This window comes from Zootoca vivipara, chromosome 4, assembly GCF_965207765.1.
Source record: "Zootoca vivipara chromosome 4, rZooViv2.hap1.1, whole genome shotgun sequence".
Taxonomy (NCBI): domain Eukaryota; kingdom Metazoa; phylum Chordata; class Lepidosauria; order Squamata; family Lacertidae; genus Zootoca; species Zootoca vivipara.
The window spans coordinates 48,609,684-48,637,682 of NC_142587.1; the positions used below are offsets into that span (position 1 = coordinate 48,609,684).

Sequence of the window (27,999 nt, forward strand, 5' to 3'; positions counted from 1 at the left end):
CCCTGCTAGCACCTTCTCTAGCACACTCCAGAATGCTTCATCACGATGCATTTATTATTTACAAAATGCCAAAGGTATGTCTGACATTGCAGGTGAGCCCTGATCCCTGTTTGACATGTGAGTATAAGAGGAGGAAGCAGAAAAATGAAAGATGGCTCTTTGAGATTATCTCCTCTATTTTCACACGGCATGAGTTTTCTTACATCAGACTCTCAGTGTTTTGCCACTTGGATCTCTACGGGGTTTAATGTTCTGGATAGAGAGATACTGTGATCTGGAACAGATTCCACTTGCCCTATATAGTGGCTTTCACGTAGGGAGGGTGTTATGGAATGCCAGTCAGATCTCTTTCACATTTAAAACAACAGATTGAGCACCGGTGCATTTGGGAATTGATGGCATTATAACCATTTTCTCTGGCACTTGCAAGGTCTCCAGAGAGGAGTGTATTTGAGCATCTGCTGAGCATCTTTCTCTTGCTACATCCAGCCCATGCATATCTAGGCCAGGGGAAACTGTTTTCTGGGTCAAACATTGTTCACAATTGCCAGGCAGGTTAATCCTGGCATCTCTGAGTTGACGAACTGAAATAAAGCGTTGAATCCATGCTTGTGAAAAAAAATGAATTTCTTCCTGGAAGGCTTAGATGGCTGGCTAAAACCTCTAAGGCAACATAGCACAGGTTGATGATGTGCTTTGACCTACATTGATGGAAGCAGAGAGCAGCAACAGTGAGGAACGCTGACTTGATTGCACTGCAGACTTGCAAAGCTTTATACTCGGCTCTACTTATTAATGCAAGGGCAATTTATGAATGGTTAACATGGGTGACTGAATGTTGAGACTGTGAACAGCACATGTCTTAAGGCAGGGCTGGCTGTACCACGAGGCAGAGAGAGACAGCTAATTCTGAGAGGTGGAAAGCGGCTAGAAAGGTGTGCCATGTTGTCTGCCCTGCAGCCCTAGTATGGCCAGTGCACCAATGAAGCGATCTGAGGCGACCTGCCTCAGGCGGCATGCTCCACAGGGGGTGGGAGATCCCGACCTGGCCTCACCCGCAGCTTGATTCAGCTGAAAGCCAATGCCAAGGGAAGCAACAGCAATGCCTCATGGAACAGTCCCTTTTCACCATGTCTCTGACACTCGCCCAAAAGCAGACATTCCCGCAGAGCGGTGGCATTGCCACTGGTCTCCTCCCTCCTCAGCAATGGCACATCTTACCTCAGGTACCAAAGCGCTTTATCTTATAAAGCGGGTTGTGAAAGGGCTGGGAAGAAATCTCTAGGTTTAGGGGATGGGCTGGTGCTAAGCCAGAGCTGAGTCATGGGGGGCGTGGTTGTAATGATGTAATAATTGATTGGCAGGAGGGCCCCTATTTAAGCTCAGCGTCTTTCACTTTTGGCCACTCTTGCTTGATGTTTGAATCTCCCTCCCACCCGCCGCTTTCTTTTGCAGGTTGTAGCCTGACATTGCTTTGCCTTTCAAGGGGTTGCCTGTTGAAGGGGCCCAGTAGGAATTTTGCCATTTGGCTGATTGGCTGTTGCCACTTGGTTTTTGCCTACTGCTTAGCAAATTGTCACAACTTGTTAGGTTGGCGGTTAAGCTTTTGGTTATTGAATTTGGTTGGAGCAGAGGTGTGGCATCCACATGTCTACCCCCCTTCTTAATGTTGCTCCACATAGAAGTATTCCGTTAAAGGAATCCTGGGGCTTTCGCTCTAGTCCTTACACCCCCGCCATAGGCGGGGCTGGGGGGCCATTACAGAGCACGAGCCTTGGGGAACATTCTTGGTCGAGAGGGGGGAATGCCTGGGCACAGCTACCTCCTCTCCCATGGGTGTTTACTTGACTTCCCTATACGCATGGGGAAGTCGGAGCTGGTCCTGTCCCAAGTGGACAGATGATGTGAGTCCTGTCCCAGGTGGGGCAGATGAAAATGGTCCTTCCCAGAGAAGGAAAAATGGTTAACCAAAAGCCTAAGCCAACACTCAAATTAAAATTGTATTTAAATAAAGTTGTGGCCAAAATAATGCCAAAAACCCAAACCTAAAATATTGTGTCTGTTGTGAGTTATTAGGGGGGAATTCTGTCAGCCTCGTCACACAAAAGTTCTCTGGCTGACCCTACCTTAAGGACATTAGAAGACCACTGATAATCTAGTCACCTGCTTGATTCTGTAACAACATTATTAGTCATTTAGAAAACCGTACGTTACTTATTAACATTTTACATGATGTTTATCAATGAGTCTTTAAGGTAAAGTATGGCTCATTTCTAACTGAATGATCCAACCCTCAGAAGGTTCCATCAGTGCAAGTTCTATTGAAGTGAACAGTAGCGGGGAAGGCAAGGGAGAGGCTGAATGGCTCACCCTTCAGCTGAGTCGCTGCTCCACACCAGGGTGGGGAGGAATGGGGAGGTTTTGTCAACCTTGTCACCTCCTTGTCATCCCCAGCTCTTGGTATCCAGCAGTAATTCGGCTGGGGAGTAATCAGTGCAGCCCCCCCCCCTGTGCCATCTGCTATGGCTTCTGCCACTCTAATACAGGGACGAGGGCCATGTAGGACAGCACTGCTGTCCCAAAACCACGATGGAGGCACAGGCCAGATCAGCGACCCTATTGGAGTTTTCCACATCTAAAGGAAGTTGATGGCAGACTCCTGTTGATGTCAATAGTGATGAATGGCTCTGTATTCCATTTCTGTGCACATTGTTGAGAAGATGGAGATATGTTTGAGAGCCAACAGAAGTAAGAGAACTATGCGATGGTGCTATGTCCTTGATATACAAAATAAGGTCCAGGCTTAGTTCTCATTTCAGAAGATGAAAATGATGTTCCTGCTCTCAGAGAGGGAAATTTTTTGCCTCACCCGTGCTTTTGTGCTTGAGAGAGAGACTCAAATTTATTTACTTATTTCACAACTTTTATATAACGCTTGATTGTAATAAAATCTCAATGTTGGCTTCTCTCAAGGGGAGTAGGCAGACACATGAGCAGGAACAAGACAGTCCAGACAGGGCCAGCACAGCCATTAGGAGGGGTGAGGCCACTGCCTCAAGTGGTAGAAGCCCACGAGGTGTCACCCCTGTAGGTGCCCCATTTCCCCACCTTCTCTGCCACCAGTGGTGAAGCAGCACCGAAAACATGTGAGATCTTGTGGAATGTGAGAGATCTTGCATGTTTCCAGTGAGATCTCATGGGAAATTAGCACCATCTCATCCAAAATCAGCGCTTATGCCACTGCCACTTCTCCACCAGTGGTGGAGCAGGCAGGGATGAATGAAATGGACAGCCGGGAGATGAGAGTTAGAGGCAGGAGAAGCTGCAGGATTGGATAGTAAAGAAGAGAGAGATCGAGATCACGCTGGCATAGAGTCAAGGACTTCCACATCTCCTCTTCCTGTCCCCACCTCTTCTGCTCCACTTTCTCCCAGGACTGGTTTGTTTTGTTTTTTTTAAGATGTTTGAGTATTATTGATAAGTTGTAGGCTTCTTTTGTTGGTTATTGAGTAGCAGAAAAACAGCATATAAATGTGCCATTGTTCTAATTTTAAAGTTATTCCAAACCATGATACCAGAAGCTCAGATAGAATGCATATTACTGAACATGAAAGTTACAAACATGTCTAAGATCCAGAGTCTAGAGTTGCTTCTGGGATGTCAGTGTTTTGCGGGAGGGATTGAATGGCATTCAGGAAATGTAGATTTGTGGATAAACACGAATTAAAGCACTCCGGTGCAACAGAGCCACTTAACTCCCCACCCAACTTTTTGCGGTTACAAAAGTGAGAGGCAAATGTACTAAAAAGTGTGGGATAGACAACTGATTAGTGGGAAGACATATAACCTCCATAAAAACAAGAACAAATGCTCCATAAAGGTCAAACATTGCTCCATAAAAGGTCAAACATTGCATAATCTCCATGTAAACTTTGTGTAGGCAAACAGGGTGAATGCTCAGTTAACAAGTCATCTGGAGGAGCTCAAGGCATAGCTGCCAAGTTTTCCCTTTTCTCGCGAGGAAGCCTATTCAGCATAAGGGAAAATCCCTTTAAAAAAGGGATAACTTGGCAGCTATGGCTCAAGGAAGCTATAAAAGGCAGGAAGGGCTCCATAATAGCACCCAAGTGGTGGAGCTGTCACTCCCGTCAGGTGCTTTTGACTCCTTACCTCCTTTCCTTTTCATCATGCAGTAAAGGTGCTTCTGTTTTGCTTCTGGTTATTTGAAGTTATTTGTATATTCATTTAACATTTTGTAAGAGGATGGTATACGGGACGCGGATGGCGCTGTGGTCTAAAGCCTAGGGATTGCCTATTGGAAGGTCAGCAGTTCGAATCTCTGTGACGGGGTGAGCTCCCATTGCTCGGTCCCAGCTCCTGACAACCTAGCAGTTCGAAAACACGTCAAAGTGCAAGTAGATAGGAAGGTAAACGGTGTTTCCGTGCGCTGCTTTGGTTTTGCCAGAAGCGGCTTAGACATAGCTGTCAACTTTCGGATTTGAAAATAAGGGATCAGCAGCCTCACCTGTCCCAGGGACAGTCTACGGTATATCTAACAATCCAGGATAGCAGCAGGAAACGGCATTGGAATAAGGGAATTTCCAGCAAAAAAGGGAAAGTTGACAGCTGTGGCTTGGAATAAGGGAGTTTCCTGAAAAAAAGGGAGAGTTGGCAGCTATGGGCTTAGACATGCTGACCACATGACCTGGAAAAACTGTCTGCGGACAAATGTCGGCTCCCTCGGCCAGTAAAGCAAGATGAGTGCCACAACCTCAGAGTCGTTCGCGACTGGACTTAACTGTCAGGGGTCCTTTACCTTTACCTTTAAGAGGATGGTATAAAAATGTTTTTCTATAAATATAAATAAATGAATGTATTGGATTGCTGTATATTATATACCTGATTGTTTTATTCTGTTTTATTTTATCTTTTATGTTTGTGCTTGTAGACAATAGCAAGACACTTAAATTTAATGACAAATTTGATCTCTTTATCATATTTTCAGCATTTAGATGATCTTCTCTTCCTGCTTTCTGACATCATGCTATTATCCCAAGGGACATTTGCTCAGAGCTCTATCAGGAGTTCGGTCTCCTTGGAGTTTTATGCAAGTATGTTGTTCTACTCAATTAGTTTTTATGTTGTGCTATTTGTGGTTGTTACTTAGATGTTTTTTGCTTGTGGGTACCATTTTTGAGACCAAAAGGAGAAGAATACAGTGTTTTCAAATGAAACAAGCAAAGCAAGTATATTTACATTATATTTTCCATGCTGTAATTTCATTGTGAGATTCCTATTTTCTTCATTATTATGAAAAGGCCATAGCTAGCATGATACCCAACCAATTCACACTCATAGTACTCCTCAGAATACTCATACTCAGTTGGGGTCACTCTAAGCCTTTTTTTGAAATGTAACACAAGTAGCATTCATAAAAAATAGAACTGCATTGGAAAAATATTTACCTTGGTAAACCAGTTGCAATACAGAAGAGTTCCATGATATCTCTCGAGTTACAGTATTTACTGAAGGCCACCTTCCAAAGGAAATAGAAGCAATTAAGAGAAAATGAAGAAAGAGAACTTCCAAAGGCAATCTTATTCTATACCCTGTAGATAAAGCATTAATTTACCTAACATTTTTTCATTTATTTGATTTTTCATAAGACTGAATATAATATGGTTCCTATTATTTACTCTCGCAAGCCTTTTAAGTTCTTTTATATGGCTATGTCTGAGAAGAGAAGAAGTAAATATAGGGCAGTTTGATAATCCAAGCCAAACTTTAGAAATAACATTAATAGGAGAGTAAAGTTGATCAAATTGTCATTAAGTTGGTGCATCTGAGCCCCACCAACTTGAATTGCATAATTTGCATGGTTACAGGTAGGTAGCCGTGTTGGTCTGGATCGAAGTAAAATAAAAAAATTCCTTCAGTAGCACCTTAAAGACCAACTAAGTTTTTATTTTGGTATGAGCTTTCGTGTGCATGCACACTTCTTCAGATACAGTGAAATGGAAGTTTCCAGGCACTTATGTAGAGAAGGGGTGGGGAGGGGTGGGGATGGGGAGGGGGGATCACATAATTTGCATGTGCACACATTCACAAGTTAGACACAGTAAACTGCTGGAGGACACAGAAGCAATCTGTAATTTTTGCAAGTTGGTTTTATCTATGCAATAAATGAACAAAATCATTTTATTTCATATAGGCTCACAAAAAAGCACCAGTGACAGACATGGCAGTGTTTTTGCGATATAGATTAGCACCACCAGAGATATCAGGCCACTAACTCAATCCTTTTGTTCCCAGAAGATTTGAATCCTATGTGTAAGTGAAGCCATGCTGAAGAGGGAAATTGCATGAAAGAATGTGAAGGATCAGTCAATCCTGAGGTAGAAGTGTTTAGCCTGAGAGAAGGAGACAGATGGATCAGTCCAATGACCCTTCTATTCCAACATATTGTTCTCATGGTAGCCAACCGGATGCCTAGGAGAAGCCAACAAGCAAGACCTGAGTGGAACAGAGATCTCTCCTCATGTGATTCTTGGGAACTGGCAGTCAGAGGCATAGTGGAGAAGATCACTGATATAAAACTAGTTAAGCTTCTGAGGTAAAAAAAAGTTGAGGGTTGTATGTGCTGCCAAGAAACAGCGGTTCTGCTATAGTTGCTATGAAAAGGGAAGTACCTATAGCCTCGAAGGGGGTTAAGCAGCACCATTTTTCTATTTTAAAAGTGCCAGAACTCACCATGAACACGTCCCTATTTCTCTTATAATGGCAATGGCACCTACCTGACAGGTGCCAGAACTCACCTGAGAGGTGCCGGAACTGAGTTCTGGTGAGTTCCCCCTGAAAAAAGCCCTGGGTTTAACATTATAATACTTCTGTACTGGATCGGGCCTCAAAAGTGTATGGAGTGGGTGGGTGGTGAGGAAGGTGAGTCACTGACAAGTTCAGCAGAGAACATTATAATTAAAAACCAGTTTTTCCTGAAGTTATCTACAGACATTTGCTCTGGAGCTTTTGTGACAGCCCAGTCCCCATTTTAGGCAGAATTTGCTATCCAGAGGCACTAAGCAGAGAAGGCTTAAAAATACAAAAAACATTTCCATTCCTGTCTCCACATGCCTCTCATAATGTCTTACCATTCTCTGTAATTTCATCTCCCATTCTTCTTGCACCCTCAATTTGTAACTTATTCCCCCTTCCCCCCAAACAAGCCATTCCTCCTCCCAGGTCCTTTTGACATTCCTTTCTTTCTCCTGTAATAGCTTTCGCCTCTAATCCCATTTTCTATTCCAAGTTTAATTATTTTCAATATCATATTATAATTTAATATTAAACCTTTATCTCCTTCAATACCTCCTCTCACCCTTCCCCCTCAGAGGAGAAACACTGGATAAACCTGTTAAGAAGCTAAACGAGAACAACAGCAGTGACATCTTGTGCCTGCCTGAACACATTCCTTTCATTCCCATTAAAATATTTCTGATGTAAAAATAAACAAATAAACAAATAAACAAATAAATGCAAGCTCACATGGGCTTCATTTTTTAAAATCAATTTATTCAGGACAGTCCATCTCTAAGGGGCATATCTTTCTCAACAGAAGGTTTTATTTTTTAAAAGCAAAACCTCATTTTGAACAAATGGGCTGTTCTGGTTGTTACAGAGGCAGGTTTCTGATATTCCTATCTAGTTACAGTCATAAGAAAAAAAAAGAAATGTTTTATTTTTCTTTAAATAACTCAAATACAAATTTTCCTGCAATCATAGTAGAAGGAAACATCCCAGCGGACAGTGGTATGAGGGACTGACAGAGCAAATGAATAAGCAGACCAAATGTTACCAATCAGCTAATGGCTGGTGAATGCAATAAATTGGGATCTGATGTTATTGCTGTTGAACTCAGGATGAACTTCTGAAATGTGCTGGGCCACTGAGCCTTGAAATCAATTATCATCGAACAGAATTAATGCAATATAAGTGGGATGTGGTAATATAATTGGGAACAAATGAAAGTCAGATAGTTAACCTGGTTAATTAAGACCAAAACTGGAGGACATAATGAACTTAGCATCTGTTTTTCTTTCCCGAAGTAATCAGAGGCGAGAGCTAAGCCAAATCAAGGCATGTAATAAATATATGGGATGCTACTGCGCAGTTTAATGAAAGTTCATTTGCCTTCTCCAACCCTGGGGTTTTGCAAATGGCCCAGTGTGACAACCCGGGTCCCACTCTCTCTTACTATCACAGCGACACAGGAATCCAGAGGGGAAAACACCCACCCTCTTCTCCTGCCGCCTCAAAAATAAACCCCTTTTACTAATGGGTTTCTAAGTAAGGAGAACCTTCCAGCCTGCGTGACCTGGTACCTTAAGGAACTCTAGGCTGTCCCACGGAATAACCTCTTGCCTCCAGTAAAGGGTCTCCCTCAGTTGGATTCCCCACTGCAGAAGTTTTCCCTATGCACTCTGGCAACTCCTTGGCACCTCAGGTTACCCTTCTAAGCCTCCTCCGTGTAACTTCAGGACACAAACTGCCACCTCCCTGCCTGAGGTGAGTTTTGCCCTCTCTTGAGTCACCACGGCTGTGAGTCCTGGTACCTCGCTGGAAAAATAAAGACGGACCTCTTTTTGGCAAAAACAGAGATGAAGTTTTATTGTGTTAAAAACATAAGTGATTCTTTAACGTGTCATTTATTAATTAGCTTTGTTCCAGTTGTACAAAATAAACTCAGTCAAACATTTAACTTTAAGTTTTCCTAGCCTCTTCACTGTCTTCATACAAGCCACCTCATAACACCTCACCACACCTTCCTCCCTCTCCCTCCTAACTGACCAAACCGACACTCCCTCCTTTCAAACCGGGCACAGTCCCGCCCCCATCAGAGTTCTAAGTCAGTCAGGCTGGAGGTGGGTTAACTCTTTGCCAGCCGGGCAGAAATAAACATTTTAAAAGTGCTTCAATTTGTCACACCCAGGTAAGCAGCATTATTCATAAAGCAATTTGATAAGCAGCTCAGGATATGAACTGCAGAATAATAATTGTTGTTGTTATTATTATTATTTATATAAAAAATAGCAATCTGCTGTAAAGGGGCTGTTATATTCCAAAAAAGGAAGCACCCACCTGGAAAAGGTTGCTGTGCTACTTTCAGTACATAGCTGACCCCAAAGAGAAATAAAACCTTGTAACTGCTTTTCAAAATGAGCATCTACACTGCAGACTGGTCTAGGAAGTGTGAACCACAATCAGAGGAGGACTTTGGTAATTTTTCATAATATGGCGCCCTACACACATGAAGTTACCAAGTGACCATTGGGAGGGGCACACCACTGGTCCCACCCCCTGTGTCACGCAGCTGGGCTCTCCCCAATCCCCTAGTGTCTGCAATTAAGTGTGGGCATCTAATGAGCTGCCCCCGTGGACAAGCATAAGTGCTCCAAACAACCAGGACCCATTAGCACAGTCATCCTTGTCAGAGGGCAACACTGGGACCTGGGCAGGGGACATGGTCCTTCTCCCTGTTCAGTGTAGACCCACTTTATATGTATAAGTCACAAAGTAGTTAAAAAGTTGTTCCTTAACCCTTTCAGAAGGGAATCTCAGAAATCCATCCCACTCCACAGCTTCCTCACGTTTCCTACTTAGAAACAGGATAAACAGACGAGATTGGGCGTGTCCAGGGTAGAGACATTGCGCATACCTTTAATAAAAATATTTTTAAAAGAAAAAGAAAGAAACAGGATAAGCAGGACAGCTTTCCATGTCATGTAAACAGAAGAGAGACTGGCATATCCTTTTGCATTCTAGGTTCATGCAAGTAAGAAACTCTTGCATCTCTGCATCTTACAGCTGCAGACATCTGGGGGTACTTGTATCTGCAGTCTGTGTGGGTTCTTGAAGAAATGCTGCCTACATTCTCCTTTTGCATTCCCACTTCCCATGGCATTTTTGCAATCTGCCAATTACTCACATAAGAATTTTTCTATTATCATTTACAGTATACACTAATTGCCTCTTTAAGCTTGCAAATAGGCTGGAAATGGGAAGGGAACATGCTGCACATTTCCAGGCAACTTAAGAGCATTTTACTGGTTTGGAGAGACAATACATTTCTGTTTTTACTGGTTAAGATTACTCATGTGCCCAGCCCTGGAAGCATTACCTCCATTTTCATTGAGCTACATATGCCCTAAATTGTGTCGTTACATTCCGTATGTGGTCCCTGATTGTTTGGGATCACTCTAGTCATGAAACTCTAATTAAATGTCACAAAACCCAAAACCTGTTTTGCAGATGGAACAGCTGATATTTCCATTTCAAACTCTCCAAAACAGTTAATGAAAACTTGTGCTGATTTTGACTGAGATAATACATAATTCTGATCAGAAGTCTAATTCTGAAATTCTACTGAGCCTAGGTCAGGATTTGGACCTGTAGCTTCTCTCTCTGCCCATTTTTAATTTTTAGAAATAGGAACCGCTTCTATATTGATAATATATTTTCTGTTTTTCTATATTTTCTAGAAGGGGGTTTATCTAATTTACGATATCCAGATTGGAAACTATTGAACAGTATGCCTCTAATAGTTGCTTGACAAGATGAGATGAGAATCGTTATCATCACATCCTGCTTCCAAACATTTTTGAGGCATCTGCAGCTACCGGTACTTGTAGTTGTGATGTTGAGCTACATCAAGTGTTAGCCTGAACTACTTCAGCAATTCTATCACTAGCCAACATGCTACAGCATAGATAAGCTAGCCCAAAGGTTTGTTGAAAAGTAATTATTTTGAACTAATATTTTGTCCTTTGCTCATCTTCCTCAGCTACCTCCAGCTGCCTTCAATATTTACCACAGCCTTTTGAAATAGCCATGCTGCTACCATTTGTTTTGTTGTTATTCCTTGAAAACATCAAATACCTAAAGCATCACATTGTTTAATTCAGTTTTAGTCACACCAAAAATATGCCTTTGAAGCAGGACTGGTCCAATACATTCTGCCACCTGAGGCAAACCACAAAATGACACCTCCCCCCTCCCCCACACTCACACCAGGGAAGAATGGGGAGGGAAGATCTACATCAGAAACAGAGGTGGAGTGAAGATCAACACTGGGGATCAAATCAACCTTACTTGATGGCTGAACTGGGAAACAAAGACCATAGCAAGGGGAAAGGGGTCTTCTTTGAATCACAATAGATGGGTGCAGAACGCTGGAGGCCCCAGAGGACAGCCCCCATCATCTCATCCCTGGGGATGGGAGGAGACTATTTGCTGATTGGATGTATGTGGGGAGGCTGCTGAAGAGGAAGCAGATCTGGCTTCCGAGGAACACATGGTAGCAGCAGGCAATACTTCCCTTGGAGGCCGGATCTGTAGCCCCTGGGGATTCTGCCACCTGAGGCAGTCACCTCACCTTGCCTCATTGGCAGGCCAGCCTTGCTTTGAAAGAAAGGTCGGCGGTTCGAATCCCTGCGATGGGGTGAGCTCCCGTTGCTCGGTCCCAGCTCCTGCCAACCTAGCAGTTCAAAAGCACCTCAAAGTGCAAGTAGATAAATAGGAACCGCTACAGCGGGAAGGTAAACGGTGTTTCCGTGTGCTGCTCTGGTTCGCCAGAAGCGGCTTTGTCATGCTGGCCACATGACCTGGAAGCTGTACGCTGGCTCCCTCGCCCAATAATGCGAGATGAGCGCCGCAACCCCAGAGTCGATCACGACTGGACCTAATGGTCAGGGGTCCCTTTACTTTTAAACTCAGTTTATATTTTTTATAGTCAAGTGGAATTTATGAAATAAATAAATTTATGAAAGTATTTAAATACTGCTATATCATAAAAACCCCCAGAGTGGTTTATAAGAAGAATATGCATATACAGTACAATTAAAAAAAACACATCAAAATTTAAAAACAGAGGCCACCAACTAACTAACTGTTACGGAAAGATGTTTTCTTAATTGACGGCATAAGCTTGGCAGCAGAGAAAAGTTTTCAGCAAACTCTTAATGGTTAAAACAAAAGGCGCCTGCTGAACAGTACCATAGGCCCTTTTGCTCTCCCACTTTGGATAATCACTTAATGAATGCAGGCCTGCATTTCTAATTCCACTCCTGGTATTTACATTCTGTTTTGACAAGTGGCTATTGAGAACTATTTAGCCCACTATTCCCCCCGCCTTCCCACCAGTCTTGCCTGCTTACTGGTATTTGTAATTTTTACCTATTTTGCCCTTCTAATCATGGCAGAAGGAGGGCAACTCCTCTGCTTATTTGTTTCTAGAAGTTACTATGTTGACCTGCTCTTTTTTTAAAACAAAAACAAAAACAAACATCTTATCATGCCCGCTTTCCTCTCTGCCATCTAACCCATACTCCCCTATTGGTGGGGCAGAGGGCGATTATTTTTCTCACGCTTTGCACCCCACATTGATAGGAGGTAGACACAATTTGTCTGGTCTCGCAGACAAATTGTGTCTGAGATGTCAAATTGTGTCAAATTGTGTCAAAGATAGATCCCTGAAGAGTTATAGGCAAGTTTCAAGAGTCAGCCAATACACCCAGTCACATTCTCATCTTCCACTGTTGGTTCCCAAAAATCCACTTCTTAAATACCTATCCAAAGTTCCCAACACACCCATTTATTGTTTTTGAAATGAAGGTTAGCAGTGGGGCCAATAAGCAGAGCCTTCTGATGGAAAAGGAGAACAACACCTACTCCTATTCATAGCTGCCAAGTTATCCCTTTTTTTAAGGGATTTCCCCTTATGCTGAATAGGCTTCCTCGCGAGAAAAGGGAAAACTTGGCAGCTATGCTCCTATTAGAATGTCACATTCCCTTTGTAAATACAGTGTGTAAACACCATTTTAATTGGTCCGTGAGTAACCCTCTAATTGGATCCATGCATTCATAGGGGTTTTATATACAGTATGGTATTTATATACAGTATGGTATTACTCATCTGTAACCCTCACACATGCTCCGATGCCCATGCCTTTTGTAATGTATGAAGTGCTGTGATTTGCAGTTTGCAGTGAAATCCTTTCAAATATATGGGACAATGGCACAAGGGGGATTTTGCCTCCCTGTGGGGTCAAGTCGAAGGATAGCTTAGAATTCATTTAATGAGCTCCCACCAGCAACCACATTCTTTGGGAGATGAAAGTTCAAGTTATTTTAATTATATCTTTATGCAGGGAGAAAAATAATCTCCTGCATTACCTCTAACTGAACCCTGACTAAATGAGATAGAATCTGCCTCTCCTGACTTCCCAGCATAGCTGCCAAGTTATCCCTTTTTTAAAGGGATTTTCCCTTATGCTGAATAGGCTTCCTCGCGAGAAAAGGGAAAACTTGGCAGCTATGCTTCCCAGATTCTGCCTCCCCCCCCCCAAGCATCGTACAGATAGAATTTCACCACTGATAAATAAAATGGATAACATCTAGACAGCAAGTTCTTGTATTAGACTTTCAGGCAACTGTCTATCTTCCAAGTCCTTCAATAATATAAGTGCTCTTCAGAGAGTAATCTTGGAATAAAGCCAGATGCTTGTGTGTGTTTTCACTCCAAATTATTATTATTATTATCATTATCATTATCATTATCATTATCATTATTATTTTCTTTTGTGGGGTGGGGAGACAATTTAAAAAGTGTTGCATGAAGGGTTTTTCAAAGTATATGACATTTTGTACATGGTAGGAGGCATAGAATCAAGATTTTGGAATAAGCCGGCAATAAGTTGTTTTAATGCTCCAGAGTCATTCTTTTTAATTGAATTCAGATACTTCTCTCTGCTCATGATAAGGAGCTGATAGTCACAGAGAAATCACTATAGATACAAAGACCAAACATTAAAGAGGGATTGACATTTTGCTTTTTGGAAGCCTTGTACATATTAGACAAAAATAACAATTAAGAAATTTCTATGTATCAACATATATTATACATGCTTAGAATGAAGGATGATCCAAGGACAAAGGACAAGTTGGTTCAAAGCAGTACTTCTGCCCTCACATAGACCTGGCTATGGCTTGCAATGGCCAGATAAAATCCAGATTTGTAATTTTTTTTTAAAAAAAATTGCACTTAGGGGGAACTATCACGGTCCCACTATCACGTTTGTGGGATGCTTAAAATGTATTGATGAGGGCAACTAGGGCCAAATCACATGACCAGCATGCTAATAATTGGCCGCTTAAGTTCATTTCTAGATCCAAAGATGCTTGAGGCAAATGGGCCATCTGAATTGTTTCTCATGAGCAGAACCTACACTTTTGCATCTTCTCATCTTGCTTTGGAAAGTTTAAATGAGCATGCAAAATTGCTGCATCTCTCTGTGTATGATCAAAATCTGCCAGGTACAGGTACTAATTCAGAGACAGGCGTGAAAGCGTTTCCAGTCCCTAGTGGACGCAGATACCATGTCGCCCCTGCAGCCCAGCGAAACAGGAAGGAAGAAGCACTGGGAGGCAGCACCCCTGACCATACAAGCAGGCACCTGCCATCTGATCTACCTCACCAAATGCCCAGGACCTCACAGTTCTTTTCTGAGGTGCCAGAGGGACCTCAACAAACCACAGAGCACCGTTTTTGCTCCTTCTGACCAGGACATAGACTGTTTAAGGACTCCTTCCTTACCAAGGAGGGCTGGAGCTAAATTCAGACACCATGGTCTGTTACAACATACAGGAAATCAGTTCAACTCTGGCATTTGTTGGAGCAAGTTGTCTACTTTGGTCCATGGTTTCAGCAAATTCTTTATCCTGATAACCTAGATACTCCTCTTAGCTGTCCTTCAGGGGCGGCACTAAGGCAAGGCTGGGGGCGCAGTGCGCCAGGGCGCCAGGGGGACACCGCGTTGCTGCACCCACGGCAGCCGCATTGCGTCCGCCCACCAGCCGCGCTGGGAAACCGGGGGGGGGCGCTGGAGGGATCTTTGCACCATGGCGCCAGGGCGCCAGGTATGCTTAAGACGGCCCTGCCCGTCCTTCACCAGATTTCCTGCGACCACCCAGTTGTTGGCTTCTACCTGCTGCTGTCTGCTTATCTTTGCAGTTCCAGCCTACCCTCAGTGGACTTCATTTGGATTCTGTAGGCCTCAAGCAGACAACCCATTATAATGACCGTTGGTGAAACTGAAGCAGGAAAGAGAAAGTTGATACTGGTGGGATATAGTAATGCTGTCAAACACCCTTATGATCTTTCCAGATTGTTTCTTCCCTTCATCTGAGAAATGTGTTACAGTATTTGTGGAGAATCCAGACGATATTCCCTAACCGTGAAAATTGCATTTCCCCTGCAGTCAAGACTGTTCTGCTGAGTTGTTTCGGGAAAATGCAATCTCCCTCCTTACTGCAGATATTGTAATTAATAGGGTTTGTGTTTATTAATCAAAATAATCCTGCCCTCTCTTTTGGGTCAAAGGGCCCCCGAAGTGACTCACAAGACACCAGAAGAATAAAGGGAAACATCATTTAAAAACACCCACAAACTGCAAAGCAGCATTCATACAACCACAGGACTAGTGGTTGAGATTAAACCAAACCAAAAGTAAAACCAAAAATGCTGTTGATGATATGCTAGCATGTCAACAAAGAACAGGCCAACTGGTCTTCCTGGAAAAAGTGAAAAGTCTGTCCCTGAATCTCCACCAACTGAAACTATTATGGTGATAGGTGAGGGTGGGGTGGGGGCTTCTTCTGATGACCACAGTGAGTAGGCAGAATCGTGGGGGAACGGGGAAGGATGTGCTTTCCATTTCCTGGGTACCACAGCCACTTATAGCTTTCAAGGTAATTTCCAGCACTTCTTGTGCTTGGAAATGGACTGGAAGCCCGTGAAAATCAGAGTCTCATGTTCTGTAGGATGGGCCCCGCTAAAACTCTACGCATATTCTGCGTCAGCTGAAGTCTCCAACATCTTTTAAGAATGTGGATCATCATGGTTGTGAGAGTGTCCTGTGCTTGGAACCTGTGACATCATAACACCTTATTTGGTATAAACTGCTTGAGAAGTATGAATGTACACTGCCAGGGTTGCTAAAAGTCATTCTTCACCTATTCTCTGCCATTTTAAAAGGCAAGGCATTATTATTAGTCCTTCAGTTTTTGTTATTTTTCCATGATCCCTTGCCACTAGCACCCTTGCTATTCCCCCTACTCTAGACCCAGCAGCAAGGCTTTCTCCTGAGAACAAAGCTGCCCCCAACCCGTTCTATTACATGACAAGTGTTCTATAAAACTATAGAAAAGGGCTAGTCTGATGAACACAGCTGTCTCTGAAAAGCCCCCCCCCAAGTTGCATAGCTGTAGCTGTATTAAGGCAGAATAGGAGAGAAGATGCTTACCCTAAAATTAGTCCTTATGGCTAATTAGATATTCAGAGGAAATAGGCGAACAATCCATCTGCAATTCCCTCTTTCCGGAATGACTTGGAGTATACAGCTAAAAAAGTAAGGCACTTTGGCTTTTTCAAATCATTGCTTCTTGTAAAGAATTTGGGATCCCTCTGGCATCTCAGGTAAGGCGGCAAACCATGGACTGTAATTTTAGCTTGCAGATTTAGCTCCTTTGTTAACTTTGACACATTGCTAACACCACCACAACTAAACCAATATTTAAAGTTATAATAGAAGTTTAATGTTGTGCTTGTGAGTACACACACACATATGCGCGTGCATGAATATGCATACAAGTCACCTTGAGAGTATTAAAGGGCATGAAAAGCAGACCTTATTTTCGGAAAGCAATTCAGTATAATTTTAATATACTTTCCTCTGCTCTAAACTACTTAAATCATTCGAATGCTTGGATCTTTGAAAGTGTGTATTTACATTGTGAACTGCTGGCACAAGAACTGGCGCTGGATCTCCAAACTCCTCTGTAACTTTGCATTCACATCTCTAGTAGAGCACACAGAAACTGTAGGAACAAGCGAGGATACACACAGTCACCCCAAATCTCTGCTATCCTGAAACCAGAAGGCTGCTCTCAGAGTTCTCCTGCCATTTACCACAGTCATTTGCAAAATGAAAGATTGTGCAGAGATGGACTCATTCATATTTCAAGGCTGCTTCACAAAAGAGAGGTGACAGATTTTCAGCTAAATGAGGACGCAATCAAAGCTCACAGCATAGAAAAGGAAAGCAGCAGCAGCAGCTGAACAGTGATTCCAGTTTAATGCAAATGTGATCGTAGCGACAAAGAAACAAGGAGTGAAAAGTACCTTCTGAATTCTTCCACCGATATCCAAATACACGTACTTGGGCCGGTATGTAGATGAGCTGGATCCCATCTTTTGGAAGACTTGCTACCGTGTCAAGACTTTTCTTGCAGTTCTGCGAGGTTAACTCTACAGCAGGAATCAGGTCCAACCAAGCCAAGCAGAGCCACTACTGCCGGATGCATTCGTGTCTTTGCTTTACTCCATTCCAGTGCCTCCAGCTACAGCAGTCCCTCATCTTAACAGGCATGCATTTCCTTGTGCCTCTCTGCCACCTCTTTTCCGTTTTGTTCATTCCTGTGAGTCCAGCAGCAGCCATGGACGGGAGAGAGCCAAGCCCCAGATCCCGTCTCCAAGTGCCCTCTTGATTCCCATAGCAACTCTCTTTGGCTGCAGAAGCCTCTAGGCAATCAGTGTGTGTGATGCTGTACTGCAAAGTAGGCTTTGATTAGCTGCTTTTGACACAGAAGACAAAACACCACTTAGGATTGGGGGGGGGAATTATCTTTATTTATCCCACAGTTAGCATCAGTAATTTCCACGCTGAAATTTCAACATCCATCCTTTTAGCAAACCTGTTTTTTGAATGTACGACTAGCTCCCAGCTGCATTAGTTGTTGAAATCACAAGGACACACTGTAGCAGGAGCTGGCATTACGCTTCCTCCAATTAAAACAGATTCTTGTATGCATACTTCTGTTAAAATAGTTCTGTGTCCCGGCGGCAGGGGAATTAATGATACAGTGATATCTAAGTATATTATCTTTAATTTCAAGGTTGGAACAAACAGGATAGAATACTCTGTCTCCCCTTCCATTCCAAATTAATTCCGAATGCCATCTGCTGAATGTCACTAATGATCTAGATTACAGTGACTGTGGGCTGTAAGATGCTCAGCTGTAGGGCAAACTGTAGGCTGGTTTTCTTGGCTTCTACATGAACACAACAACACACCCCAGTCAGGCAGGCTTGAAACAAGGACTTGGGGAATCAGTACATTTATTGACTTGAAGATCTCAAAGTCTAGCTGATGATCCCTATATGCCATACGTCTGGAATAGAGTTGCCATACGGCTGGAATTTCCCAGACATAGCCAGTATTCAGCCCTCGTAAACAGCGTCCAGGAGAAAATCGTTGGAATGTTTAGGAAAATCTGGACGTACAGCAGTCCTGTCGGTAGTGTAGATTTTGATGAATTTCATTAAAAATTGATGAAAAACTTGATTTTTCTTTTTGAGATTTCACAAAAAAATGCTCAACAACTTTGGCAAAAACAAAACACAAACCCAACCACTACCACGCAACAACTTATTTGTCCAGATCTTCACTTTTTGAAATATGGCAACTCCACTATATAGTTGACAATTCCTATATAGCAGCCGTCTCCAACCAGGCAGCCTCCAGATGTTTGCAGCTGTAACTCGTATGGTTCCTAGCCAGCACAGCCATGTTGGCTGTGGCGGATAGTAGTTGTGCAAAACAACTGGAAAACAAGGTTATAGGAAGGCTCCTATTAAACATCTGTTTGATGTTTAAAATATTGTTTTCTTAATTTTGGGTTCAAAACATAGGGTCTTATACATGGGGGTGTCTTATACACATAAAAATACAGTAATTGTAAGTGACAGCAGGCTGAAGAAATTAACCCTGAGCCTTCAGAGTAGCTGCTGCACTGAGGGCCTGATCCTGTTAGCAATAAGGGTTGTTTGTCAGAACCATTGATTACTAACAACAACAAACAACCCTGTAACATTCTTCACCCTTGGATTTGTAAACATGAAGTAAATCTTGAGTAGGGAGTGACAACAACTGGAGAAAGATATCTTATGCAATGGTTTAATGAGGATTATTTTCTCATCCCCCTGTCCCCTTAATTCATCATGTAAAGCATAGTTGATACTTCAGGGAGGCAAAAATTTAATAGCATTCACAGGGTCGGATTTAGGTTTCATGAGGCCCTAAGCTACTGAAGGTAATGGGGCCCTTTATATGTCCAGCTGTCTTTTGTCAACAACAAATTGTCGCTGTTTTTTGTGTTGAATATATGCTATATGGTAATTTATGGACCTAAAGCCATTTGCACATAACAAAATATGTATTTTATCAAAGTAATTTATATAGAAATGAGCAAACCAGTGATATTTTAGGGAGCAGGCTGGCAGGCAGGGCCCATTACCAGTACTTACATCACAAAACACTGTTGCTGTATGTAGGTTTTATTTTATTTGTTTTTTTATCTTATATTTTGGAAATGTACATACAGTTGTTTTTCTTTAAAAAAATTTGGGGCCCCCAAGAGAGTGGGGCCGTAAGCTATAGCTTGTTTCGCTTATACGTAAATCCGGCACTCGGCAGTCATAATTCATAACCAAGTTGTTGTTGTTTTCTTTATACTTATCTATTTATACTTATCTATTCTTTATACTTATCTATTCTCTTCCCCCTGCCCTGTCCCAGGTTCAGAGTACTACCACATTTAATCGGACTGCAGAGGACACTCTATCAGGTAGGTGTGACGTGAAGAGGGAGTAGTTTTAAGATCAATGGCCAGCTGAGAGGGCATTTTGGAGATCAGGGTTGAGTTGGAGGGAAGAGGTGCGTGATTTCTGGAGTCAGAATTTAGTTTTTAGCAAATAGATTGGCTTACTTCTGAGCCAGTTCAATCCAGACCAGGGCAGCTCACCTATCTCTTACCCCTCACACACACATACCCCAGCCACAAACAACTTCAACCTACCAGCTTCTTTCCCGTGCAAACAAAAGTTTGTCTGTGGCCCACTTCTTGTTATTTCTTACTTCAGCACTTGTCTCCCTGTATCCTTTTCACTGAACAGCCACATGTCAGCTGTGACATTCATTAAAGTGCTGTTTCCACACCTCTTTTCTGGATTAGAATTTGCTGCATGTTTGCTCCTTAAAGCACAATGTCTCGCGAGTGTTTCAAGTCAAGTCAACTGGAGCCTTTGGCAGAAAATATGAAGTGGAAGGCAGGCTCGTTGTTATTTTCAAGCCTGTACTGGAGCTGCAGCTTCCAGGAAGGAGCCAAACACCCAAAGTATCTGAAATACAAGCATGCATGCCTCTTTCAGAAAGATGAAGGGCTCAGCATCCTTTGAGCACATGATTCCAGGAAGCTCAGATGCGTCATAGCACAGAGCCACCTTCTGGCTAAAGTACACACTAAATTATAAAATATAAATCAAACCCATTTTCTCCCTGCTGAAATGGGGCCTTTGTCTGTCATCTAGCTTCCTCTGACACTTATAGTTCTCCATTTCCAATTTCCTTTTCTCCATTATACTTCATGCTCCTGTCTTTCTTTTCTGAATCTCTCTTCAAGGAGCTGCCACTTGGCTTTTCCTTATTTAAACCCTAAAGACTTGTTTGCCTTTATTTCCTTTGCTCTTCTAGTTTAAATTAAACTCTCTCAGACTATGGTCAAACAGCTTTTGTCTGAGACAATAACAAGGTTACAACACACCTTTTCTAGCTCTTTCCATTTAAAAAAGTCAAGTGTTTAGCTACAGAAATTTATGCACGTCACCTTAAGGCACAGCAGCACTCAGGGTTCAGATGATGTTGATGTTGGTTTTCAGTCTTCATGAAATGTAAATACATTCTAATTTGAAAGGACAAAACTGCTTTTTATCAGCTCAAATTTATTTCTGTAGATAATTTCATAGAATCATAGAATCATAGAGTTGGAAGCGACCACAAGGGCCATCCAGTCCAACCCCCTGCCGAGCAGGAAACACCATCAAAGCATTCTTGACATATGCCAGTCAAGCCTTTGCTTAAAGAAGGAGACTCCACCACACTCCTTGGTAGCAAATTCCACTGCCGAACAGCTCTTACTGTCAGGAAGTTCTTCCTAATGTTTAGGTGGAATCTTCTTTCTTGTAGTTTGAATCCATTGCTCCGTGTCCACTTCTCTGGAGCAGCAGAAAACAACTTTTCTCCCTCCTCTATATGACATCCTTTTATATATTTGGCTATCATATCACCCCTTAACCTTCTCTTCTCCAGGCTAAACATACCCAGCTCCTTAACTGGTCAATAACATCATCTGGTGGCAATCATGACTTCCAAAATCTGACTTCTGCCCTTCAACTTTGCTGGTTTTGCTATTATTATTTTATTTGGGAATAATAAGGTAATAGTCTCTCATCTTGTACAGTATACTTTCACAGTATTTGCTCATCATTCCCCCAGTTGATTCTGGTGGGACTCTGGTTACCTTTTATGGAGAATCCAGATAGTATTGTTGCCGAAATTGTTACATCCTTTTTAAGTAGCTGGTTTACACAACACTGTAAATCAAACTATGGCTTAGCACAGGCATAGGCATAGGCAACCTTGGCTCTCCAGATGTCTTGGAACTACAACTCTCATGATCCCTAGCTAACAGGGCCAGTGGTCAGGGATCATGGGAGTCATAGTTCCAAAACATCTGGAGAGCCAAGGTTGCCTATGCCTGGCTTAACAACATCACACAAATGTGTGATGTTTTACTGTTGCAATGCTGCACTAAGGTGGAATCTACACACATATTAAAAATGCTGTGAAAATGCTTTTTTAGAAAACTTTTTGAAAAATACATTGAATTTTGCATAGCTCACCTTCGCCATCTAGTGCCACATTTGTGTATTGAACTTTACAACACTTTTAAAACGTTTTATTTGCAGCTGTATAGCTGTACAAGATTTGGCTTAGGGTGCTTTCAAACTGAGAGCTGTGGTTAAGCTGCATATTTCTTTTTTTTTAAAAAAAAATGTAAATCTCTGCTGGGATTCTCTCACCAAAGAGTACTTACCCCAAACCTGCATCTTGGCATCCAGATCCAGGAATTCTCCTTTTATACACCTATTTCCCTTTACAACTAACATGAAGAGTTTTGTAAGTAAACCATTTTATGACTTACCGTACATGGAATCTATCTTTATTCTATAGAAGTGGAATAGAATGGAAATAGCTTTTATAAGGTGGCCTTTTGGGACTCACTGGAAGGGCACATTCTAAAGGTTTTATAGTCCATATTTCCACACTCTTCTTTGCTGGAGGTTTTGCACTGTTAAATCTCTGCTGGGGTTCTCTCACCAAAGAGTACTTGCCCAAAACTTGGGTCTTGACTTCCAGGATTCCAACAGAGAGGTAGTGCTGGATGTTATAGGCAGTGTATAGGCAACGGGGAGACATGGTATATTAAGAGAACGGGGTGTGTGGAGGAACTGCCTTGCACCACCCAAAATCCTGTGCTGCTGATGGCAGAGATTTCCTTATTACTAATCTTTGCAAGCTCGTCTGGGAGCCCTTTATTATTTGGCTGAAGAGCCAAAGAGTACTTTAATTAAATGACTACATAGTGCTCATTTTGCACAGATCAGACATGTTTGAAGAGAAAGACATCCTGACCAGCTCTGGGAACACGGTCAGGATTTTGGCACACTAGCCTTGTGTTTCTGGGAAATCCCAGCTATAAGAATTGTCTGGACTCATTTTATAAAAGCAGTGGAAGACTTAACAGACAATTGGAACTTTCTACAGGCTGCTGGCAAGCAAAATTCTAAATTGAAGGGGGGGCTGCTGGATTGCTCCGAGATGACAGCCAAGAAATGGAGAAACTCGAGTTCCTCCGTTAACCAAAGGTTGATTGACCCTGTCTGGCAGGAAACTGGGAACTGATGGTGACACTTTGTGCCTCAAAAAAGGGAGAACAGTTTTCTTTTCAGAGAAAACTCTGTATTTTCCTGTGTGCTCCAGGAAAAACGAGGCAATTTTGTACCAAAATATAAGGTAACATTTCAGAATCACAGCTATTTTGTTCTAAGCAGTTTCCAAGCGCAATGACAATAAGGTTCTGTCATTTCTTTTTAGAAAAAATATAAAATTACTGGAAACTTAATGGAAGAAATAAACCATTTCATAATAAAACAGACAGCAGCTGTCCAATGTTGATGCTTCATTGACACACAGTATCAACCTGTGGAAAGTACTATTTTGGAAAACCAAGGTGCTGTTAGCAGCTGAGCTCATTGCCCACAACTGGGAAAGTAGCTTGGCTTAAACAATTTGAAGCTCTGGACGGTTGATTCACTTCTCTGGGACTTGTCCCTGCACATGATAGCAGAAGGAGAATAAAGTATGCTCTCTTTGCATAATTCATATTGTTCATTGGTTTCAGTTCTTCTTGGTGCAGAATCAGGATTACTTATGAGCAGAGGAACATGTTGTATATATTTCAACTTATTCAGCACCCTCCCGACTTTTCTAGGTCAAACATCCACTCCCTTCATTGTCATCTAGTAATGTAGAGCAGGGGCAGGGAAATGCACAGCCAAACGATGCCAGTGCGCAAGGCATGTTGCACTTACAGAGAGGAAAGGCAATGTGGTGCTTCCACTTTCGCCAAAGTACACACAGCCTTTCTGCAGATGAGATACTCACTCATTTCTTCAGTGACTAGTCAAATGGAAGCGAACCAAAAGCTGTAGGGGACAAATAAGGCATAGTGGGATGAGCACCCGTTGCTCTTTTCCTGTACCCCTACACCCCTCAAGCTCATGTCCTTCCACCCATCCCAGTATACCTGTCTCCACCCCCATTGTTCAGCCCGGACACTGAGGGCCTTCTGGTGGTTCCCTTCCTGTGAGAAGTGAGGTTACAGGAAACCAGGCAGAGAACCTTCTTCATGGTGGCACCTGCCCTGTGGAATGCCCTCCCATCAGATGTCATGGAAATAAACATCTATTTGACTTTTAGAAGACATCCGAAGGCAGCCTTGTTTAGGGAAGTTTTTAATGTCTGATGTTTTATCTCTTTTTAATTATTATTATCATTAATTCTGTTGGGAGCCGTCCAGAGTGGCTGGGGAAACCCAGCCAGTTGGGCGGGGTATAAATAATAAATTTGTTGTTGTTGTTGTTGTTGTTGTTGTTGTTCAGCTCTAGTGGAGACCCTCTCCTGCCTCGCCTAATTTCAGAGTCTGCAAAACACGGACACTGCAGGTTACAAGGATATGTGTGCATCTATTTCATACGTATTAAAAATGTAGCTGGGGTGAGGAACCTTTTATGGCCTAAGGGCCACATTCCTTTGTGGGGAACCTTCTGGGGGCCACATGCCAGTGAAGGGCAGGGGTAGAGGTGAAAGTATATAGAAGACTATTCCAGTCACACACCCAGCCATCCCTTCATCCAGGCGAGTGAGTAGCATTATTCCGTTCAAGGACACATAGCAGCCAAATAGAACTACCTGAGGAGGAAGTTTGGCCTGGGGAGAGTCGCAAGGATCAGGCAGAGAGACCTGAAGGGCCCCATTTGGCCCTGGGCCTGAGCTTCCCCAGTCTAGCTGTAAAAGGTGTTCCCCGCTAACTTTTTAAAAGCTATTTTCAAAAGTGACTAAAGAACAGATGAGGATTCTAATACCACATTCAGAAAGAGTCTGCCAGCTTATTTGCCACTGTCCCAGATCCTTAAAAGGAGAATTGCCTCAACACAATTTATGAGCATAGGCTTTCTGTGGGGGAAAAAACACCAAACCCATTTACCTTACAAATACACAGCTGGACTCTATCAACCAAAGCATAACCTATTAAGAATAGCATTTGCAGTATGCAGGCAGACAGCATTGGAGTGGTAATAGAAATAAGCAGCATGCAGTTCTGGGGTGATGTGTCACTTTAGTCTATTAAAACCATCACCCTCAAGGTCTTGAGTTGATCCTGGAGTTATTACCAATTGCCTGAAAAATGTAGTTTTTGCAGCTTCCAAGACGATAAGAACAGGAGAAATGGTTCAAGGTGCTGCAAACTGCCTGTGAAATATATCAGCAAATGGATCTGGGGAGTGAGGGGAGAAATATAAGTTTGGAAAGGAATTTCTGAATTCCTTTCTGAGATCTGAAGCATCATTCATCAATTTTAAGGGGAAACCACCACAAATATGAGCTGCATTTACCCCATCTCCCAAATGTTGTTAAGTGTTAAAAAGAATATACACGCAGGTGCCACACTTCTCTCTGTTATTGGGATGATCTCACGTTAGACCACCTGGAACTCCCAGTCATCTTCAGTTTGCCTTGACATCTGTATGTGAAAAGTATGGGACGGGGAGGACAACCAGCTCTTCACCCCTAATTTGATCATACCTTTGGGCTCTCATCAATGAGGATGTTTAATGACAAGGGATATAACTGTTGCAGAAGAACAGTTGTTCACTGGTGTCTGAAGAACAAGCTTTAGACATGGCTGCATCGTATAGATAATTTTCACTGCTGTGCAAGATTTACATTCACTCATGAGCTCACTGAAAAGGTTACAGAGCATGTTAGCTGTAAACATGATTTCAATAATGCTGTAAACATTATTTCAAACAACTTTGTTCTATGGAGGCATACATCATGAGAAAGCTATCGAATGTGTATGCTATTAAGATTTGGCGGGTTGAATGGCTGGCTTGACATTTTACGCTTTTTATGTTACAAGTGATTGAAATAAGTGGGACTTCGTTGGCTCTGCAGTTGAGGGCAATTAAGGGTCTTCGCGCATTAGGACTAATACAAAAACAGGCTTAATTTTAAGTATTAACAATTATCCCAGTATGACGACTGAGATGAGTGAGAGAGGCAGCAGCATTCAAAATCGAACCATCACAAAGAGTGATGAATATTCAAATGAGAGTTAGCTTGTATGGAGAAATTCAAAGAGCAGGAATCAGATTGTTCCCTAGAGATATTAAAGAGGAATATCAGGGGCAAATTAGATAGATTTTAAAAAAGAAAAGAAAAGCAGTGATTGGTAGCAGAAGAACGTATTTTCAGCTTGTCGGTTGTCACTTACCATCCTTTGTGCTGGACAATAAGTTTGAAAGTAAAGCTCGAGAGGTAGGCAATGCCAGCCTCCTTCAAGGCAGCTGTATAAGGGCAAAAATCACATAGTTGGGCAAGAGTGGCTGGACTGATGGCTTGAAATATGTTGATGCTGGATCCTTTATATTTAAGTCCCTGATGTTACAGAGTGCTTTAAATATGGCATCTTTATAAAGCTCAAAGCAGATGATGATATCACATGGTGCTTCACTAATTCTGCTTCGGCCTCCATCTGCTATTGAACAGGGGGTATTTACTGTATATGAATTGGGCCATATCTCCCCCCTGCTTCCTGATTTCTGGTAGACCTCCGATTCAAAAATGTTTACGTCTGTTTCTGTCTGATGGTTCCTCAAACTTCCATGGCCTTGTGCAATAATTGTATTTCAGATTGATTAGTGCTGGCAAGATTTGGTGCTTTATTAGCAGTTTGAGAATGCCTTTTAGTTGATTAGAAAGGCCATCAAATTTCTGTGCAAGTGATGGAAAAGCATTGGTCCAGTCACACTTTAGGGCTTGGCGAATTCTTTCTATGTAGGCATCTGAGTCGGACTCCATAGCTGCTGCCGTTTTCTTGCCTTTTTGCGAGAGACTGTTGCCTTTAGGCATATCAGTGTCTGAGGCCTCAGATATTGAGCCTTCAATTTGCTCTTTTAAATCAAAATGTGCAAACTTACTTCTAGGTCTTTTAAATCCTTGAAGCATTATTACCGTTCCTGGTGTGTAAATTTTTTGCTAGTTTCAAAGCCTGTGGTTGTCCGTCAATGTGATTTTCACTGCGTTGTGTTCAGAGACATAAGATTATGCCAACATTTACGTAGCTTTGCAGCTAGTCATGTCCCAACCCCACCCCTGTAGCACAAGAACAGTGTGTTGATTGGGAGGCAGGGAGGAGAGGAAGAAAGGTTTCTTTTTTTAATTCCTTCACTTTTCTGCCATTTTCCTACTCAAAATCATTCTCACACCCCACCCCTGCTGTGACACTGGGTAGAATATATAGGGTGCATCTATATTTTCCTTTGCAGGGAGAAAAAGCTGTTCAGGAAGGGAAATTTAGAATAAACAGCGGGACAGGAAAGTATTGAGCAGCCCCTATCATTTCTCCACTCAAACTGTGCTACTCAGCAAAAGAAAAATAATTATTGGGAGACTGCTCTTGTAACTTCCATATAACATCTGATTTGGTCACAAATTTAGACAATTTTTAAAAATACATATTTAATTAATTCAGTAGGACTTATCAGAATTAGCCCTGAGTGCTCACTGGAAGGACAGATCCTGAAGCTGAGGCTCCAATACTTTGGCCACCTCATGAGAAGAGAAGACTCCCTGGAAAAGACCCTGATGTTGGGAAAGATGGAGGGCACTAGGAGAAGGGGACGATAGAGGACTAGATGGTTGGACAGTGTTCTCGAAGCTACCAACATGAGTCTGACCAAACTGCGGGAGGCAGTGGAAGACAGGAGTGCCTGGCATGCTATGGTCCATGGGGTCATGAAGAGTTGGACACGACTAAACAAAAATTCAGAAATGAGTAGACTGTGTAGTTTGTCAGGTATGGCAAGGTAACAAAGATGCACACAGCATGAAAACAAATATTTAAAGGTGACCTTTAAACTCCAATAAATGTTCTTACTGCAAGCCCTGCATTTGGAAGGGATTGTCATGGAAGCAAAGCTCCTGAGCAGAACCAATACCAGCAGGGGCTGCCTTTAAAAGCTGCTTCATGGCTGTTCCTTTGCAGCTATGTGTATCTACTGCCCAACCATGGACATCTTATGACATCTTATGATGTCAGATGTGAGGGGGGGGGCCCTCCACCAGGCCAAATTTGGCTTACAGGTCTGAGATTTCCCATGGCTATGCTTACTCAAGTTGTACACATAACTATGAAAACCATGGC

At 42.5% G+C, this 27,999-nt stretch overlaps 1 protein-coding gene across 2 annotated transcripts in view; it reads right to left on the reverse strand.

Annotated features, from left to right (window-relative positions):
* The window catches only part of PDE9A (phosphodiesterase 9A), a 68,469-nt gene extending 50,785 nt beyond the window's left edge, over nucleotides 1-17,684 (reverse strand). For both annotated transcript variants that reach the window (XM_088667850.1, XM_088667849.1), the window contains exons 1-2: nucleotides 17,234-17,684; nucleotides 5,466-5,536 (exon numbers count right to left, since the gene is read on the reverse strand). In XM_088667850.1, coding sequence (XP_088523976.1) covers nucleotides 5,466-5,536; nucleotides 17,234-17,302 — 140 coding nt within the window. In that variant the 5' untranslated portion in view covers nucleotides 17,303-17,684. The remainder of the gene's footprint in view (nucleotides 1-5,465; nucleotides 5,537-17,233) is intronic.
* Nucleotides 17,685-27,999: the final 10,315 nt, after the last annotated feature.